The 21766-nt window shown below is 41.9% G+C and overlaps 1 protein-coding gene across 1 annotated transcript in view; it reads right to left on the bottom strand.

Annotated features, from left to right (window-relative positions):
- znf536 (zinc finger protein 536) overlaps positions 1-21766 on the bottom strand; it is a 240092-nt gene that overhangs the window by 32479 nt on the left and 185847 nt on the right. Inside the window, exon 7 of the mRNA XM_042419451.1 lies at positions 18454-20241. Coding sequence (XP_042275385.1) covers positions 18454-20241 — 1788 coding nt within the window. The remainder of the gene's footprint in view (positions 1-18453; positions 20242-21766) is intronic.

Here is a 21766-nt window from a genome sequence, read left to right as displayed (position 1 = left end):
TTTTTTCTATCTTTTCTAACAGGACAGATGTCATCGCCCCAAACAGTCTGAGTCATTGTACGCCTCCACACCCCTGAGTAACCCAAGGACATCAGGGAAGGGAGGACTGTAATTTTACATTTCAGACATTTAGCTGATGCTCTTAGTCATGGCAACTTGACCGGGGTTCAGTGTCTTGCTCAAGGACACATGGTAGTAATGTAATGAAATGAATCAAGAGGAAGGTTGTGTGTGTGTGTGTGTGACCTCCGGTTATTATTCATCATAAGGAAAATACAATCGTGAAAGAAAAAATAATCATTTCAGATAAAAAAAAAAGCCCTTAAAACATGCTAACACATGTCACTTTGATGCATTATTGATTTCGCCCGAGAAGATTTATCTCATTCTAAACAGGTGCTAAACTCCAATCCTGCACAGAAGACAGTGCTGTCACAAAGTTATGAACCTGTGACCTCTGCAGTGATATATCTATCTTATCTGTCTGCATCCTTTAGTGTTTCACTCGAGCTGCTTGATAGCACAGCGTTCACCGCAGATATTCAGGAACTTGCTTTTTGATGTTTTCCAGTTAGCTGGGGGAGTTCGACAGGACTCAAAAGCTTGTTTGTCTGTGCCAGTGCAGTTTCCCCCCACATCGAGCAGATCTGAAAGGGGAAAAAGGCTGGAAATAGCATCGCTGAGCGAGCGGGCTTCTTGTGCTTTTTTTGGGTGTAATGTTTTAATAGAAAGCAGATGGTTACAGATGCAGGGGCCGAGCGCCGGTGGTGACACATCTTTAATATTTTAGAGTGGTCTTTGCTGTAAATGTTGCAGCAGCTGTTTCCCAATGCTGTAAATTCACAGCGTTTTTTAATTCTTTTTTTTTTTTTCTTTTGTGTGTTTGTGTGTGTGTGTGTGTGTGTGTGTGTACGTGTGACTGACAGCTATTGGATTTAGTGTAAATTACAGAAATGAATATGGAAAAGTGATGTGGATGGAAGTGTGTGTGCGTGTGTGTGTTCGAGTGTGTATGCACCCCGACTGTTTGCTGCTGAATCAATTCCTCCTCATTCTGATACCCGCTGATTATTCTCTTATTTTAGTTTGTTAGAGGCAGCTCACACACCGTTGCCCTGTGAGTACGGGAACTGATATTCAAATGTAAAGTGATACTAAAATAATGAGGGAATGAAAGAGCAAGAGAAAGGTTGATGGTGGAAGAAACAAGATAAATATATATTTGTATTGTGTTTGCTTTGCGGCCGTTGGTTTAGTTTTAATGTCAGCGGCGAGGAGAGAGGGGTTTCTGCCGATGCTTTTGAGTCGAGCTGATTGTCATCAATTCGCGCCTTGGCATTTAAACCACCTTCTTCAAATATGAGTATTTGAAATGCAAATACAGCTGCGTATGCCCAGACAAATTAAAAGACACACACAGGAGTGGGAAAAAAAAAAACACTTTTGAAGTCGTAACTTTTTACTGGTTTTTATCATCGGAGTAGTTTGCACTGTCAAACGCTCCCTTCTTTTTCTCTTTCCGGGAAGAGCGGCAACGCGGGTAGATAATGCGGCTCACAGCAAAAAAATACAAAAAAACGGCATAATGCTAACTGATTATATATTTATTTGTGGTTTTGTTCACCAGGCAGGAGAGACAGAGAAAGACGGAGAGGTGCTGTTTTTATCTTGCCCTCGGCTCCACTGTTTGCGCCTCGCAGGGTGTATTCGATTAAGTGTTTTCTTTTTTTTTTTTTTTCCCAAGACACAGTGAGAAAATATGATTCACATTTTTCCCCCTCTCTCCATCTCTCTGACGCTACAGTTATTTAAACATCAATAGCCATACGTCTTCTTTAGCACACACTCTTTCTCATATTGATATTTGTATATGATCATTACTTTTGGCCCTGCATGCTTTGTTATACTGCGTCAGCTTCAATAGGTTTAAGATCCAATACTGCAACCTCTGCATTCAAACCCCCCCAAAAAACCAATAGACTAGTTTGACTCACTTTATTGTGTGAGCGAATCTACTGTAAGAACACACCATATATTGTATATTCAACACTTAAATGTCTGAAAACAGAGAAAAGGGTGAAATTGTGTGGAATTAGGGTATCTTCCTGCATTTTCTTTGCAAACTTTAATACTTAAAGGAAATGAGCAGACAGCTCCCTCCCCAAAAAAAGCACTGCATTGTGCTCAAATTAACAGCCTGGAAGAAAGACGTGTTCTTCTAAAAGTTCAGGTAAGCTGACGGCACTCTTTCACAAAGAGGGGGAAAAAAGCAAAGAGGAAAAAAAGAATGTAAAAAAAAAAAAAAAAAAGTTGTGCCTGCTGCTTCACTTCTGATAAAGTTGCTGAATATTTGTTTTCTAAATGAACAAGGCGAGCTTTTTTTTTTTTTTTTTTGCTTTTTGTCAGATGAGGAGGAGGAAGAGGAGGTGGAAGAAGGAGGAAGGGGTGTGGGGGGTGGGGGGAGCGTTCAGTGACGGACGGATGGTGTTGATCACGGGATGGATTCATTAGCGACGGAGGAGAAGGACCCCCCTGCGCTCATCTTCATCTTCCTTCTCTTTCTCTATCTGCTCTACAGTCTGCTAATCAACATCAAACCCTGCAGCCTATTGACTGCTTCCAGTGGTCATCAGAGATGTGTATGTACATCTGTGTGTGTGTGTGTGTGTGTGTACAGTTTTACAAAAGTTCCTTTTAGCACAATTTTTTGTTTTTTAATTATAATTTTGCACTTTTTTCTTTGAAAAAATCCCACCAGAGATCCTTTACATTGTTTACAGTATGTAAGAGGATCAAGCTAAGTTCATCACAGGACCAATGAGTGAGGAGCATGAGGAGTGTGTGTGTGTGTGTGTGTGTGTGAGAGTGTGTGTGAGGAAGAGGAGGAGGGGGATACGATGAGGAGTGGTGGGGGATGACTACCTGCGGAGAGCCAGCATCCAAATGAGAACATAATAACAACATCAGAGAGCATGGAGAGGGATTGTCTGTGAGATGACAACAGTATTAGAGAGAAGTCAGATAATTAAGAAATGCACTTAGTGTTTTGTCAAAAGTGGCCGTCACTGCTGAGATGGAGTTTAGCTCTGTGTGTGTGTGTGTATGTGAACGCGTGTTTTTACCCCCGTGCTCCATACTGCAGATAATGAGGCTGGAGGGAAAAAAAAAAAAGAATAAGATGAAGGGAAAATGGAGGGGGGGGGGGGGGGGGGGGGGGCAAACAATAAACAGTGAGAAAATCAATCAAATTATTTAAATGAAAAGTTGTGTTCTGTCCACACAAGGACGCCAAGTTCTTTTGGGCATTTCTGATGTGGCTGTCCAGTCAGAGAAAATGAGACGCATCTTGGATGGGAAGCAAATAAGAGGGGTGGCAGAGGATGGGAGGGAAGAAGGGAAGGAGGGAGGGAGGGGTGGATAGAGGGGAGTTGGGGGGGCCACAGAAATAAACCCAACTCCCATCTGATGAGCAGCTTGTCCATAATACTGAATCCCCATCTCTTGCCAAGTCTGCTTCCTGATACAGAAACACGATAAGAGCAGATTTTTTGAAAAGATTCCCTTCTTGTTCATTTGTTCACCCCCCCCCCCCAACCCCCCACCTCCTCTTTTTGCTTTGTGAAAAAGGCCTGGAAGCACTTCCAGTCAGTGCCATGGATAATCAGGTGGCTGTTTTAGTCGCTCTGCCCCCCCCCCCACCCCACAAGAAAAAGGTGATAGTAAAATTAAAGAACTGGAAAAGAATAAAGAGATGTATGCATTCATCTCTTTTGCGCCCAACAACTACAGGACAGATGATGCAGCCATCTTGAGATCGTTTGTCATCTGTCAGGCAGTGTTGACCTTGCAATGAATGCCGACCGTTGCATTGATATCATCTTTTATGGCGACAAAAAAAAAAGAAGATAGAGGGAGGTCAGTGGCTTGATACAATAGTTTTAAAAGGGTGTTTTTAACTGTGTTTAACTCCAGAAGCTGCTATGTGAGGACTGCCTCACTCTCAAATGCTTTGAGAACCAGAAAACAACAATAAGCATGCATTAAAAGCAGGTGGCATAAACTTGACGCCAAGTGGGGCTAATTGCCTGTAGCCCTGCTACTATTTGATTGGCTAGTTTTCCTTAGTAAATTGTCATGATTTGCTTATAGTTAGCAGTTAGCAGAAGTTGTATTTCTCCTGGAAAGGGCCCACCAGCCGCAGGACATTGTTATAAACCAAACTGCAGGCAAAAATAATCGTGGATTTAATGTGGAGTGGTTCTCCAGGAAAAAATGGCTAACTGCTAGCTTGTCCAAGAAGGCACTTTTTTACTTGTGGAGAGCAGGTTTTCAGCATCTCAAGCATCTTTCTGAGAGGATTACCAAATATGAAAGCAGCGAGAGTCTTCTAGACGGTGCGGTAGAGTTGGGCTTGCTCGGCCGAGCTAACGTAGCTAACGTTTCCCAAACTGTCTGCACATACAAACAAAAGCTACAGGATTTTAACACCAGAGTCTTTGAAAAGTTTGAAGCACTGCTGTACCTCCTTTCTCTTCAAGTGAGCTTTGAATTAGAGAGTGAAAGAATGATCTTGCTGTTAAAGCGTGGTATATATGTAATGTGATTCCATCAGGTCACTTTTCTAATGGTCGTGGCTGGATTTTATGGTGAATCAAAGGCTTGGTGCTGCTGAACTCTTTAATCCTGTGAACAGTGAGATACTTATTTGCCTTTCCTCATATGGGTGTCTACCCCTGTCCCCCCTCTTCCTCCAGTCATCCTCTGCTCTCCTTCCTGCATTGACTTCAAACTCCTCCTAATACTTTTCTTCAGCCTGCAAACAACTTTTGTATTGACAGTCACATTGCCATATTTTATCTAGTCCTGTAGTGTCCCGTAGCTGTCCTTTAGAAGAGTCAAAATATTATTATTTCAAGGGGGATATAAAGCATTACGTCAAATTGTAAAAATCATACAATTTTCCGGTCATGCCTCTGTCCAAAGTACTTGTTGCCCCACCATTTTTTTCCACCTAAAAAACACCACAGAGGGATATAGAGGCAGACAGAAAGAGAGAGGGCTGTTGTTTTCGGTAATAAAGACAACATTTATGCCTTCCATTCGCGCTGCCAGTTAAAAGAGGCACAAACATGGAAATCCATTATGGAACGCTTCTTAAAAGTGTGACCAATCCTTGTTTTGTCAATTAGAGTCTGGAGACTGAGAATATGATGTTTGTCTGTTTAGCCCCCGACGCATACAGATCAGCCTGGATTTGATGATGGAAAGAGAGATGTTTTTTTCACAGAGATAGAGTGAGGGAGAAAGAGAAAACACAGAGAGAGATGGAGGGATGGAGGGGCAGCGCAGCCAAGCTCTGCTTATCTCTTTTCTTCTCCTCTGCTTTCCTGCTTTTTTTTTTTTTTTTTTTCTCCTCCCCTCCCATATACAAAAGCATTAATGTGCGCAGCTATGTGCTTTGCCATTGTTCTGTGTTTAAAAGCTTAAAAAGGGACGTTGTTTGTGTAACTGGCAGAGTTAGCGGCGCGCGGCCGTGTCCAAAAGCCTGTACTTAAAGTTGCTCGGCGAAAAATAGGCCGCATAAAAGGGAGTGATAGAAAAGCAGTTAATAAGAGCGGTTACCCCAGAATGAGCGGGGATGAGGTTTCACATTAAAAAAGATTTATCTTAAAGTATGGTGCTAATCCCTCCAGTTTTAATCCCTCCTCCCCCCCTTGTACCCTCCCCTCGCAGCACCCTTTTCTTTCCAGCCGAGGCCTAATAAAAAACTATAAACCATAAAGTTCTTACAATTTCTGGAAACTGGCAAATGCACGGAGCCCTGATTTTACAAGGATTCCTGGCCAGTGAATCACGGAGCTCGGAGGACTCATCCCTCTCACAACAGATTATTAAACGAAAGAGGAAGTCGCGGGGTACAGCGGAGGGCAACAAGGACAAAGGAAAAAAAAGAGAGGAGAGGAGGAGAGGAGTGCATGTTTGCTATGACCTATTTGATGATTATCGTGACGGCGGCGGTGGCGGCGGCGGTGATAGGTGGCGGAGGGATGTTGTCATGCTCTCTGTCACACTCGACTGTGTCATACAGGCTGGATGGATGCCTCTGTCCACTGCAAGCTGCTTGAATGAGGAAGCATATGGGTGTATGAGAACCTCAGCCCACTTCATGAATATTTGATTCATATTTCCTGTGTGTGTATGTGTGTGTGTGAGAGAGAGAGAGAGAGAGAGAGAGAAAGGAGGAGAGAAAGGGAGGAAGGATATTTTTTCCCCCTCTCTCTTTCACTTGTCATTGCAAAAACTCACAAGGCTTACTTTGTGGCATTCTAATCATAATTGCCAATCCTGAATACAAATCTCTCAGCGCTAAACACATCGAGTGAAATTGAAATGACAAAATGAAGCTCATATAACGTTGTAATCAAAGATACATTCAGGGGGAAAAAAAGATGAAAAAAAAAGAAGAAGAAAAAAGTTGAGAGTGTTCTTCCACAACCAGTAAGAGATGAGGATCAGGGGCCAGTTATTAGCTCGGCTGAGGAACAAAGAGCCCCAGTGTTGGAGGGCAGCTTAACGCTGAGCCAGTTACTGTACCTTTCAAAACTAATATGTAACCATATCTGTTTTAAAAGGACGATTCATATTACTGTGAATGCATGAGAAAAGTTGTTCCCATCCCTGCGACCCAGGAAACTCGAGTCTCGCTCGTAATGACCCCCACACACACACACACACACACACACACTCAATTGCAGGCCTGGCCTTTTGTAGAAAGCATCCCATTTAAAAAGATGGAGACATTAAATTTTTGTAATGATGTAAAACATCTTCAGCTTTTTTGACAGCACAATGGTGCTTATTGTGCTTTATTGTGACTGTGGCGACTCCAAAGGTCAGCGTGGATGTGGCCGGGCAGACAAGGGCGGCACTGAATGAAAATTAGGTTATATGTGATCAACTAAGTTATTAATCAGATTAAAATGGATTCCCTCTGCCTGCTGTTTAACTAGGCAGGAGGGGGGAAAAAAAAGGGAGCGAGAGAAAGAAAGAAATAAAGACACAGAGAGGAGGGAAAGAGAGGCAGAACAATAGGCCAGTGTTTACTCACGCTAGAGCAAAGAAAGTCATTGTTTCAGGAGCTGAAGTCATTGTCGCAGATGAGTCTCGATAAGGACCAGCTCTGTGAAATATCCCACTGCTTGTAACCAGTCTGTCTAAAAGCATGTGCCCTTGCCATAGATGCCCCCTAGCTTCATCCAGGTAACCTCTCTAATCCTGATTAAATCACTGTAATTAGAACAAGCAGTGTTCCTCCACCCCCATATTTCCCTAATAAAACAATGCAGTAGTTTAAATCCGGTTGCTGGGATTTGCAACGCAACAATGCAGTTTATATCCATCTCTGCTGAGGAATTAAGTGTATTTTCTAACTGCTAATGTTATAATGTTGCTGGCTTATTTGTCTCGATGCTTGCTATTCTTATTCTTATTCCCCCTGCGGTTTGTATTCTCTCTCTCTCTCTCGCTCCCTCTCCCTCTCTTTTTTCTCCGAGCGCAACTTTGTTGATTTGACTCTTATTTATTTGTTTCTCAGTGCTTTTTGATGTTTAAATCAAACATGTTTTTAGCGAGTGGTCGGTATCATCCTTCACTACGGAAAATAATGCAAAGTTATTTGTCCTTAATTGCCACTGAGCTTTTCAAACACGCCAGCTCGCTGCCTATGTGTCTATACCTGTGTATATTTTTTGTTTTTATTAGTATCACGGCATGCCTCCATTGATGTGGAATAACAGAGGAAATAAAAGTTGACATAGTTTCTTCATTTTTTTACCCCCCCCCCTCCCCACCAGCCCCCTGTTTCCCTCTCCCTCTGCCTTGCTCTCTGTTGTTTTTTATATATCTGTGTTTTTCCTTGAAGTTGCGGCGGCATTGTCTCATTACAGTATGTGTCGACTAGCTGTGTAAGTGTAGTTATTATGCTTGTGTGTCTGTGCCTGGCGGTACAACTCTCTCTCTCTCTCTCTCTGTATCTCTGCTGTCTCTCTCTGTCTCTCCCTCGGAGGATGAGGAGCTTTATGAGTACAACTCCTCTGAGGCGTCCTCCTCACATCTCCAGGGCGCCTGGGGAAGGGAACGTTGCATTCTTAAGAGGAGCAACTCAAACTGAACAAAGTCTACAGGAGTCAGGGAAGAAAAGAAACAAACAGCAGACTAACGAGATGGGAAGCAGAGATCATGTCAAATATATCGGGTTGGAAGGCCAATTTATAACCCATTGTTTCATGTTTTGCAATATCGAATACAATGCACACTAACGTGGCTATGAGTGTGCACGGGGGGGGGAAAGGGTATACAGACTTTCATATATACATAAAAGCACTTGATTTGCACGTGAACACACACACATATATACTGTATGAATGTGATCTCCAGCTCCCTGTAACCTCCCAGCTCCCACGCTGTCTTCCCTCCTGTTTTCCCATCCTGTTTCTAAAATAATGAATAGAATAATTGTCATGTAACTTTGCTATCATCCAGCATTCGTCTCCATTTCTTTTTCAGGGGCAACTCGATACTGCCCTTCATTCACTGTACAGCACTTCCAGGAAATGTGATGTGGCCAATATCATCGGGGGTATTAGTGAAGACGGCTGAGAGAGAGGAACATGGGAAGAATATGAAGCCTTTTCAAAAAAGGGCCTTTCAGCAGGCGCAGCAGTTGATATCGAGGGAATTAGCGAGGGGAAAATATTTTTAGAGTTATCACATCTGCCGAGGAGAAAAGAGAGACAGAGAGAGTAAAGAGAGAGCAACAGGTACCATCCTTAGGGCTTGACAGCAGCTATTACACTTAATTGCTCTTTGAAAACTACACTATTTGCACTTTTGGGTGACAAGGTGATAATTCACCTCTGCAAGTTAAACTGGTAATATTGTTGCGCATGTGAAATAGCACCTCGCTTTCGCCAGCCGTCAAAGCTGTCATCTCGGCGCGGCGGAGGCACACAATGAGAGCCGGGGGAAGTGTATCACCAACAGTCGTATTCTTCTTCTCAGTAAAAGACAGACAGACAGACAGACAGGCCTCCAGACAGCTTAATCACTGGAGGAGCCCATGCCCTCCAGCAACAAGGAGGGAAAGAAAGAGACAGAGAGGAAGAGATAAAGAAAAGAGAGGATCCCGGAGTGTGGGAAAGTGAAATGCAGAGATCTAAGAGGAGAGAGAAAGGAGGAAGGAGCGCTGGTGGACTCGCTTTGGTCTGAACAGAGAAACATCAGTGGCAGCGTTTTCCAGTCAGATGTTGGTCAAACTCTGGTCAAAGTTTGAATCGGGTTAAGCTGTTTACAAGACCCTTTGCAAGCCTGCAATTGAATTTGCCATGAAATAACCATTTAAGTGAATAGTGTGGTCCAGTGACAGGGAGGGAGAAGCATGAGCCTTGACACTGACATTCCCTGACTCAAACCATATTCCTGCTTATATGACTGTCAGGAGAATTTTGCGCAGCCAGAATTTCCATCATTTTGATTTATGACAACTTGGGTCCCATTTCTGTATTTTAGGCCATCGTTTCCATCAGTAACAATATGATTGTACTCACCAGGTTAACTGCTGAGATATGGGAATGCGGCATCATAGATAAGAGGAAGTCTGACTGTACAATAAACACAATCAGTGAGTATTAATGTAAGTACTATGTAACCTTTTAAAGATAAAATAAAATAATCTTACTCTTATGAATCAAAAGCTGAATTCATAAGGAATAAAACTCACTCTTGCTCGGTTCAATACACTCAGGCATTTTGCTGCTACAGCCTTACTTGGTCTGGTATGACCAGTAGCTTATGGTGGCTAATGTTAGCTAATCTTAGCAAACTTTAGATAGATATTGCTGTATAACCAAGATTACTTAGTCAGTTTGCTGACTTCATGACGTTTCCCTGCTTGTGTTACTGTTACACTTTGTTTTAGCATTTGTTAGCATTATGTCTCAGTTGCCTCTTGTGGCTAATTGGAGGAGAAAATGAGGGCAAACAGTACAATTATTATCCAAAATGTCTGTTGTAAACATGTTTCATCTTTGACCTTCCATACATGTTGCATGTGTACATTTTTTTTTCCTGTGCAATGTGGAATTAGCAACATTGTGAGGGCATTCACTTTGAGTTTAACCTCAAAATAAGCTAAATAAGACTGACTTTTCTTATAACTTATATGTTAGTTTGACTGCTCATGTCTTTTGCCTTATTGGACTTGGTTGTAGTGATGCTGCTGTGTTCCCAGATCTCAGCAATGACATTTTTTTTACAGGTCAAAACTACAAAAATAAGACACAAGTTTTAATAAGCCAACACTATCCTTTAATTCCAAGCTAAGAAATGACAATCCTGCTCTTTGTGTGGGTGTCACCGCGAGACAGTTCTCAGTGACGAACAACTGAACAGTCTCATCTATTGAAGCTTACAACACCGCAGAAGTCAAATACAGAAGAAACAAAGGTTTGACAATGTGCAACAAAAGGGTCTCAGGTGTATAAATATACAGTACTGTATGTCCTTGTTGCTGTTGATGTGGCACTGTATTGTAAAGCTGTCTTCACTGAACACGGGAAGGAAACAGGAATAACGATGCAACCACACCGATGAGACATAAAAGTGGCAGAGAGTGTAGATGCTCATCTGGTTTTGTTTTTGAATTCTTCTGACATAATTTGTGTATAGATTATTCAGAAAAGATGCATTTCAGTCTGCTAAATAAATGACTGGCAACGACTCTGAAATCTAACCATGGCTATCATGATCAATATAAATACCGTCATGTAATTTAGACCATGAGTACCACCCACCTTCTCTTATTTCCTAGACTGTCACCTTTCTGAACTTTCAGACCTACTTTTAAGTGTACAGAATAATTACAGCGATGCAGGTGAGCTATCTGTCTGGCTCATTAGTAAACACAGGGGTGTCTGGGAGCAATAAGTACCCCAGCCCTTTCCACTTGTCAAAGCATTTTGTGTGAGTGTTTATGTGTGCATGTTTGCTAGAGACAAACAGCAACCAAATTCATGGTAATTAACCACCTGATGAGGACAGTATTATTGGCAATTACCAGGTTTTGCATTATCACAAGTTTTAAATGTGTGTGTGTGTGTGTGTGTATGGGGGGGGGGGGGTGTGGGTGGTTTGTGGGTTCGTACGAATGCATGCAGGTGTGTGTGCAGTATAGAGATAAAAGGGATGTTATCTGAGAATGGAGTCAAGCTGTGCAGAGAAAGTTATGGTCAGAGTCACTTATGCTGTTGGCAAGTAAAGAGGTGCTGAGTCTGGGAGTTCCTTTTCATGTATATACACAACTTGAGAATAGATCTAATCACTGAGTTACAGTAAACAGATCCCAAGTTTGAATCTGATGGCCAGCTGAGCTCTTTTTTTTTTCTGTGGCTGCATGCTGCATCTTCTCCCTGTGTTTTTGTGTGTTTCTCCAGATGCTGCGGTTTCCACTCACAGTATAAACAAATGCAGGTTGGGTGTGGTTACCAGGTCGGTACTGACGACCAAGAATGTAAACTCTCACCAATGTTGCTAAAACCCCCAAAATTCACACAAAAAAATACTGGTGACATGACTTCAATGGCACTGAGGCCTCTATAGCTGCTAAACTTGTATTTATGTATCGTCTTGTTTATAGGATGAGCAGGATAAGCAGTTCAAAAGAGCCAAAATAAGAGTATAACATTTCTTTGCTGAAAGTGAAGAATTAGACACCTTTTATCAAAAGACTCACACCTACAGTACGGTACTTACAGAATATATAATAGGGTAAACCTTTAAGAGCAGCTCTCAAGTGGTCATGTGATTATTTACGTGTACGCTCTGAGCTGGGATAACCAATCAGACACAAGGATTTACCCTACATCTTCCCTGTTGTTCACTTGTTTAAATCCTCATGTATTACTCAGTGACATGTTATTCTGCAAAAACTTTGCAGAAATTTTCATTCTTTAAAAAAGTTTATTTCATTCGTCTGAATCATTAGTATGAGTATCCAGCAGTTAACATGTGAAATTAGCAACAGTATGATACTTTTATTATTAATGAATAGGAATTATATAATAGAAAAAATGGTGGAAACTGAGAAAATAAGAAATCCAAACTGGAGCAGGAAAGGCATTCTGCTGCTGGTAGATGACGCAGATCAGAGAAATCATACAATGAGTAAAATTTAGACAATGAATGAATGGAAAGAGATTGCAACCAAAACCCATGCCAGCTTTATTTATGATGTGCAAGAAAGAACAAAATAAATGAATAGTGTAAAAGCCTATCACATGTTCAAATCAAATACAAATAATGGGCTTAAACTACCCTATTCTGAAATATATTGCTTCTGGTAATGATAATTTGTACAATCATTCCAAAACACAAACACATGTGAGCTCAGCTTTGTGTGTTTGTGCTTTTTATTCTTAAATTTGTGAGCAAAAGTAAAAAAATAAAGATTCCTGCTTTATCTGAGCAGGCTGAGAAATACAAGCCCAGGACTCAATAATGAGTCAAAATGAACTGTGGTGAATGCTGCTGGATACTGTATCTGTGTTAGACAGACACCAGCATATGTGCATCTAGTAGATGTGTGTGCGTGCATGTGTGTGTGTGTGTGTGTGTGGAGCTTCACTTGTTAAGCCTACCTTTCTTCCACTTAAACCAGAGAAAGTGAAAATTACACCAGTAATGCCAACTGTGATCCACTACATCTGCGCTTCACAGCGAGCCCACCAATCCCACCATATGTCTTTAATTACCATCAGTGCTTTACAGAACCTGTTTCACACACACACACACACACGCACACACACACACACACACACACACACACACAAACAGCCTTTTATTACAATGGCCTGCACTTTACTCAGCGAGCATGCGTTAGAATGTTTGCCTCCTCCTCTATGCGTATACGGATGTATGCCTATGTGTGTGTACGGTCTGTACATTTCGTGCGTGATGTTCTGATATGACCTCAGCACTCGTGGGTTCAAATCCCTTACAGTGAAGGCAGGCTATAGAGTGCTCCCTCTGACAGAGGTAATTGGCCACTAGTGACACAACCAGTGCTGCAATTAAGATGAAAACCTAACTCCCTTAAACTGGTGCGCGCACACACAAACTTTTACAGACACACACAACTGCAGACCCTTTTGGGTTGTATGATAAAAAGGCCAATGACATCACAGCAAGACTACGTGGAGGAAAAGTGAAATAAAATCTTTCTAAACTCATTATTTCTATTTTAAATGTGCAGAGTTTTGCATTTGTGGCACAAGCAAAGAGTCCAACATTAAGTCTAAAATATCTGCTTCTTGAGTGCAAAAGCGCAAAAAGGCCATTATGTTGTTATGTAAAGGTCATTATTATTTTTGATGTCTTCCTGTCAATCATCTCTTCAGTGTGTCTTAATCTGTTTGCTTTTGCAGTTTTCGGTTCACTCACCGACATTTTTCAGTGTATTTCAGGAGATATTTGTAATCAACTGTTGTAATTTAAACTTTTTCTCACTCAACCAGCCTTCTTTAGTTCTCCTTCAGTCATCTATCATCTACATTTTTTTTTTTTTTTTGGAATGACTCACAACAATCCCAAGAAAAGTGGTGTAAAGTATTTGTTTTCAATCAAAGTTGGGCATATGGTTATATCAAAGTAACAAGCTAGTAGTTAGATCAGGAGAACTGGCATGTGTTATTTGTACCCACACACGTGTTCAAATAAAACAGAAAGTCTTCTAACTGAACTGCATGCCTGCATGTCTACTGAGGCCAGTGTCAGTGGAGAAACCTGCTATTATAGAGTTATGAGATGTTGTTTCAAAGAAGTCACATAATAAGTGAGAGATGGAATAGTTAACGACAAGATGAATTACACCGTCTCCCTTTAAATAAAAATAATTGATTTAAACTTCACCCTAACCCTCCACCGACTAGATTCTTCTTCTTTATAATTTTATTCTCCCAGATCTTTAAGCCACATCTTGTGGCCTTCAGCAGATGGAGTTTGGCAGAAGTGTAACTAGCCCCTCTCATTTCCTTTGCCAGAAATGTGTGTTCTATTAAGGTTTAAAGTCAATATATGTTTACATATTTATGTTATTAATCACTTTCATCTTTTATATTTAGAGCAGTATATGAATTTAATCTAATCAGTTCTCTGTGTTAGACCTAGACCTTATTAAACACTGTACATTATGCAACAGCACACTTTGTCATTACATACAGTAGAGGAGACTGTTATTACTGATGCTACATTACTGTGCTTCTTGCCTCTGTGTAGTGACACTGAGGCACATGCGGTACATGTTCATCCTCTCAAGTCTACAAAAATAGACTCTTTTTAGTGTCATCTAATGTGCGTACAGGAGGTGACTCTCTGATGATATTTTGTCAGCGACAAACACCAACAAACAACAACACTTATGAAGAGAACTATAGAGCACAATGTGAGAGTACTTGTAAATTGGGAGTGATGGGTCTAATTGATGTGAGAATATACAGCGTTCCCCTCTCTTCTTTCTTTCTCGTAATCCACTAACTCTCTGTTTATGTAGCCCACTTCTCAAATTGCGCGAGGTGCTCGGCTGTGAGCTCTGCCATTTTCTCCTCTGAAATCCTCGACGCGTTCATCCAAGTCCCACACTTCTATCAACACTTCCTCTCCAGCTTGTCAATCTCAACCCTCTGAAGTCCTGGTCCGCGTTTAATATGTTAAATGAACGAGGGGGTTGAGGTAATGTAAGTAATACGGTGTGAGGAGCAATGTTCACAGGCAGTCATGGCATGTACAGCACTGTTTGAATAATGTAATACTTCATGTTTGATAATGTATGGCTATAGATAGGTCTCCACTGCAGCCAAGTATTGATTGTGTTAAGCACATCTACAGTACAGCAAATGATGCGGGTTCATATCCGTCTTTACACAGTGTACTGTATCTCAGTAACCAGATACCTTGTCTGATTACAGAGACCTCAGGGCCACTGCTGCTGCTAATGACATTTATTGATAACTCCAATTCCTGGGCCAATTTAGGCAGGTGTGGTTTCATACTACGGATGTGTGAATGTGTGTGTGTGTGTGTGCATCCGTATATGTGTGTATCTGTTATGTGTCAAAGTGCAAGTAGATTCATGTGCATTGTACCCCTTTTCCCCTCCTCTGGGCATACTAATGAAGAGACGGCCACTCCAGACGTGCAGCGCGTGCCCTACAACAGCTCCCGCAGATTCAGGGGAGAATTTCGATATTAATGATTTATGCTGTATTTGCATACAAACCTAATGCAAACCCACTCCAGATAATCACATTTTGCCAGGTCTGAATTGAGTTTTTCGGACGTCTTTGCTACCCCCACCGTCTCCACCCACCAAATAACAGCGGAACGTGTGGCTCTTGCTCTTCACACTGCGGGTGACCCCCCAACACAAGGGGTTTACAAGTGGACATATAAAGAGGGACTCTAATAGTAGTGCATTTTACTATGAAACAAGTGTGTCTATTTTCTCATCCAAGCTTTACAATGCATTTGGAAATTATTTATTTAATGGCAACTCAAGCAGATCTGGCAGTAGTAACAATAGTAGTAGTGAAAGTAGCCAGAATAATAGCAGTGGTGGATTGGAGTACATTTACTCAAATCCTGTGCTTAAGTAAAACTTTAGGTATTTGGACTTAACTTGAGTGTTTCCATTTCATTCCATTGCTACTTTATATGTCTACATTACATTTTAGAGACATCTCTACTATTTAGTTGACAAAGATATTAATTATAAATCTAATTACAAACATTTTTTTAAAAAAAAGGTCAGTTCATAAGATATGATGCACAGTAATAGATTAAACTATCCAATAGTATGAAAACTAGTTAAAATTAACTCTGCTTTTAACAGCAAAGGAATTAAAATCATGCTTATGTTTTAAGGCATCAGTAATAATAACAATAATAAAATAATATTAAATAATAATAAAATAACTCTCAAAGATACAGAGTTGTATTCTCTGATTCTGAACCCAAATAACACTACACATTGATAACTGGTGACTGGGATGGAGATGGAGTTTGGCAGGTTAAGTTGCCACGCTAAACACTCATATCCAGTGTCCGAAATTAACTTTATGACTCACCGGCCAAGTGGATTGGTAGATGAAAAAAAGACACTGGCCAAGCATATTAATAATAATAAATTTCCTTATTGTGTCACATACACATTCGTTTCAGTACATTTCATTGAGATAATAAGGTATTATGTTGAATACAAACAACAGTGTTTCCGTAAAACAAACATCTCCAAGGATTAAAGTTCTCTGCTGCTACCAAGGGTTTCCGTCGTTTGGGTGGAGAGAGAGAGAGAGAGAGAGGTAAGTGCGGAATATCTAAAAACAGAGCTCAACTTTAGTGAATAGTTCTGAGTGATGGATCAAACATCTGAATTCCACATGATGGAATAACAACCGTAAGATTCAAATTATTGTTGTTGAATGTTCAATCAATGAAAACCAGTTAGACATGCATAAAAAAAACAAAAACACATATGGTGCGGGTGTCTACACTGGATAGAGACAAACATGACTAATTTCCTCCCAGCCATCATGCCAGATATTTTATTACGTGGATATTTTGGTATAAACATTTGCCCGCCAGTGTGATGGATAGTCTTCCGAGATTTACTTGTCAAACAGAAAATCTACCCGCATTTGGCACTTGGCAGGTGTTAATTTCGGACCCTGCTCATATCCGAGCACACCACACGTCTTGAGTTTACTCCTGTTTCCTACGATCTTTTCTATTTTTCTATGCTATCTTCCAGTGCCATCCTAGAGATTTGAATGGTGAATATCTATTGCCAGGAAGTTGGATACATAATAACTTGTTGGGTTTTCTAATTACAATGAATGCCTGACTCAGACTAGGACAAAATAACAACGTGTAAGAAAGGCTTTTGTTCTGCAGAGAAAGCCTTATCTATAAAGGTCAAGCATTCCTAGTTGCAAAGGGAACTGCCCACATCGCATAGCTCGCTTTCACAAGCTTCCTGATTAGACAATAAGAAGGGCATTCTCACACAAAGACATTTCTCTATTAAATGCATATATACATATATATTTATATATTAACCTTGCATGGTGAAAATGTTTTCACGATGTTAAGATATGCAAAGAGACTGGTTCCATGACAACGGATAATATTTTGCCACATGGAAAGGTCAGATGAACACATGTAGCTGCATTCCTGAATTATCAAAGAGGTCACTGTTATTATCAGTTAATGTATGTTCTACTGTACTGTATCTTTATGAATGTGTGCCTGTAAACATAAGATCTAATATTCACAGTAGGAATGTTCCATTCTTTTGTTATACACAGAAAGCAAAGAGTTATCACTGTGGACTATCAGGCTATTGTTAGCTGAGAGACAGGAGTACATTCAATATTGTAAATTAGGTAGCTACAACAAACTGTTCCTGACACTTCATGAATGTAGAAATCAGTTTATGTATTTTAGTTTATTATTATTATTATAATTTTGAGGTCATTAGAATTAAACGTGAGCAATTGCCAACTCATTCACTTGTCAGTTTACAACATCAAGGAGTTGTCATTGATAGGATTTCAGCTAACAGTACCAGGTTTTAATAGTGTTCCTTCTGTATTTTCTGTCTCTGTTGTTGCATAGAAGTGTTCTTAAGCTCAACACCAACTTTGGTTTTTTACTTTCCTCCTTTAGAGACACTTTACCAACCACTCCTAAACTGCAAAAGAGCATAGTAAAAAAAAAAAAAAAAAAAAAGAGAGAGAGAAAAGAAAAAGGACTTCCTTCTTCAGTCTGAAGGAGCGGCTGTAACCTTAGCAGAATCATGAAAGTTGACAGTTCATTTTTCACAGGGTCATAGATCGACGAGTCTTATAAAGTAATGGGCTTTTGGGAGCCGGCTTTATGAAAGCTAAGATAGTTAAGAGACATGTGGAGGAGATGGCACGGGGAGCTGAGGTCCTGCTCTGACTCACCCAGGGTTATTCCCTCCATGCTGAGGAGCGGGAGGGAGGCGCTGCACTCCCAGTAATATAAACGTGTAATAAAGATTAATCTGTTGCTAGTCGCCAGGCTGATAGCTTCTAAACTTGCTTGAAATAAGGCTGAAATCACTTCAGAGCCAATCTCAAGACCTTTAGTGAGTGTCTGAGATTCCTTTGTGGGTGTCAGGGAAAAAATGTATATGTGTTTGTCTTGTGTGTTTAGTGTTCATGTGTATACGGTGGTGGGAAAATTGAATTTGTGTTTAAGACACATGTGTGTCTTCATGATTTTTCATATGTGTGGTTTTCTGATAGTATGTCTGTGACTATATATGTGTGCGTGCTTTACAGCCATTACAGTGCTGGTGGAGATTTAATACACACTCACCAGGTGCATCTGGTCTCTTCATGCCCCCTGTGGGTGCTCCTCCTGCTCCACCTCCCAGGCCGTTGAACGCGGGGAGGTTGTCATTGCTGTAGGCTCTGAGGACAGACAGCATGTTCATCTGCTGCTCTAGGTGGGTCTGCTGCTCAGCCTTCAACAGTCCTGGAGGACCTCCAGGAGAGAGGAGGCCCAGGCCCTGCTGCCAGTGCTTCTCCAGGGGCAAAGCTTGGTTCTGAGTTTGAGGAATGAGAGAAAGTGGTGTCATGGCAGAGGAAGATGTTGCCAAACCAGCCCCGCTCCTCGGGGGAAGAGGGGAGTCATCTTGGAGCTGTTTAGGGTGGTTCTGGAGGTGGTCTGAAACTGGACTTCCTTCTTCCTCTCTCTCCATGTCCATTTGCCCATCCTCATCTCTCTCCTCCTCCTCTTCAGCCACTCTTCTCTCCTCCTCTTCTTCATCAGAGTGATGTTGTTGCTGTCTCTTGGGGGTGGTCGAAGGGGTCTCACTGGCACTGCGCACCCCAGCTTTTACAAGCTCATCATCAGATCCAACCTGGTCCTCCTCAGCGTCTCCACAGGAGCCCCTTTCACCGATCTGGTTATCCCCAGCTGAAGATGCTCCTCCGAACGCCTGGCTGGGTAAGTCAAGACCCTGCTCTGCCGGGGCCATATACCCTTGGAGGCTCTGGAGAGCCCTTGGGGATCCATCATACAATCCACCAAACCGCCTGTAGAAGTCACTCTGGAAGGGGTTGTAGGGCTGGTCCATGTGGTTGTTCCAGCTTAGCTGGCTTTTCTCTCCATCTCTGTCTCCGTCTTTATCAGGGGTCACACCAGACGTCTTGGTGTTGGAGGATGGATGGGTTGAGGTGGTGGGAGAAGCTTCTCCGTGAAGCTCCTTGACTGTATCAGACCGCTGCGATTGGGCTTTACCCAGGTGATTGGCCTGGAGGTGCAAAGCCATGAGCTCCAATGAAGAGGTGGAGAAGGAGCAGAAGAGGCAGCCATGCCAGGCCACATTATCGTGGATGGTGACTGAGGAGCCAGGGAGCGAACCTGATGCAGACTCAGGCCGGACCGACACAGACAGATCCAGCGGTTCATACTGGGACCCAGGCTTGCCTGGCTCTGAATTCTTCTTGGGTTCAACCTTCTCTTCTCTGTCCTGGTCAGCTGAGGTGGCTCGCTTGGCTTTGGGCTCACCATTGTCATGATAGCGCTGGGCCTGGAGCTGGACTGGGCTCTGGTTGTCCTTCATATCTTTCTTCATGGAGCTGAGGACAAAGCTGTCCATAAAGGCCTGGAGAGACCCTTGAAAGTGAACTCCATTTCCCATCATACTTTGGTAGGCCCTGCTTAAATCGGAGAAGCTGGCGGGACTATCTGTCGCTGTTGAGGCCAGGGAGGACGGGCCATCGGCAGTCTTCATGTTCTCAGCTGAGGAGACGGAGTCAAAATGGCGGTCTCCACGCTCCCGCTCACGATCACGGTCATGTGGAGACATAATGCCGGCAGACGCCCACTGATGTGGCAGCAACGGACCTGCCCTGAAGTCTAAGTTGGGAGGCATCCCCTTGAAAACATTACGGAGGACATCTGGGCGGGCAAAGATGCCACCACCGGCCGTCTTCCCATGATCCTCTTTGTGGTCAGAAGAAGGGGTGTGGCCAGAGGATGGGCCTGAGGTGGTGGAGCCATTTTGACGCTCACGGTGGTGGCGCTCCAGGTGGTACTTCAGACTGGCAGACTGGGTGCCAGCATAGTCACAATGAGGGCACCGGTAGGGTTTCTCTCCTGAGAGGCCAAGAAAGAGACAGAGAAACAGAAAGGGAGAGGCAGGGAAAAGAGTGAATAATTAACCTGATTATTAGATTGACTGGATATCAAAACCTATTTATTGGAGCAGGGAATGTGGACCCTAGGGTCATGTAACCTCCCTGAACAAAGAAAATGAGGTCAAATGAGTAGAGCTTACAAAAAAGATATGCATTTCATTAACTACGATAACAAAAGAGAATAGTTTGCAATTGCCTTGACATCAAAACACGTTAAATTCATAACTCCTGTAAAAAGGAGGAGGGAAGAAAGTGAGAAAAATTGTAAAAGAGAGAAAGAAGCAGTTCAGCAAGAAAAAAGAAGCACATCAGAATGAGGAACTACAAAACAAAGTAATAATGAACAAGATCCTGAATTCAACCAACAATCCCCTGTCTCTTCTCTTGTCAGCTCTGCTCCATTTGATGTGTGTTATTGCATGTGTGTGTGTGTATGTGTGTGTGTGTATTGGGAGGGGGGGTGGGGGTATGGGGTAGGCATCTGAATATGGGTCGATCCAGCTCGATCCAGCCCCGCCAAGTGAGCCATCACTCACATCAACACCATAAAAACATTTCACCATATGGTGCTTTCAGTCCACTACAAGAGATAATATTTTCAACTGACAGCAAAACTGTCTCGATGCTATCTGTGTTTGCACAAGCGAGGGCTGGGGCTGAGGGTGCGGCTGGGCCTCTATTTGTGTGTGTTTCTGTGTATCTGTGTATGGGTTTGTGTGTTTATGTGTGTGTTTGTGTGTGTGTATGCCTGCGGTGGGCTCATCATGCCTCTGTTTTGGCCTTGTTTGCTGTCAGGCCTGTGCCTTGGCGATGAGAGTGCAATTTCTCGGACATTCCCTATTTGCAGTTTATCTTGAGAAGCATAAATCAGCCACGGTATAAGATCTCCCCAACCACTGCCACACTGCCCAGCACTGAGAACAAAATATGGATGATACACTCTGATGCAAAAAATAAGTCAATGAGTATTCAAAAACAAAAAAAAAAAAAAGAAAACAAATGTGCAGGCGACATATGTGAACCACATGCTTGTTGTAATGAAGCCCTATGATAAAGAACAATATGATTCACTACAGGATACACAGATCAAAGTGATTTATATTACGGTAAAAGAGGGGTGAATCTATTGTGTAACATTTACATATATTTATTTATGCTGCACATCCATATTCATGAATATTCTTGATAATGGTATAACACCAGCATAATTCTGCCAGAAGTGGATCTTCCATTGGAATGATACTTATGTTGAAATAGAACACATCCTGCTAGCAATTATAATAGGCTTGGAGTCTGAGCCAGATTTGGATTCATTAAACAATGAACAGAGAGGGAAAAATGCTAAGCTTTATTTTTTTTTAAATATATACATATAAAAAGTTCCCAGAGTGGAATTTCTGTTCGAGGGATAACAGTGGCTGTGTGAAGAGAGAAAGGGATTGGTGGGAAAAGGAATAAAAACGGATGTTGTCAAGTGTTATTTG

Source organism: Thunnus maccoyii, chromosome 1 (genome assembly GCF_910596095.1).
Source record: "Thunnus maccoyii chromosome 1, fThuMac1.1, whole genome shotgun sequence".
Lineage (NCBI taxonomy): Eukaryota > Metazoa > Chordata > Actinopteri > Scombriformes > Scombridae > Thunnus > Thunnus maccoyii.
This window is presented reverse-complemented; position numbering and strand designations above follow the sequence as displayed.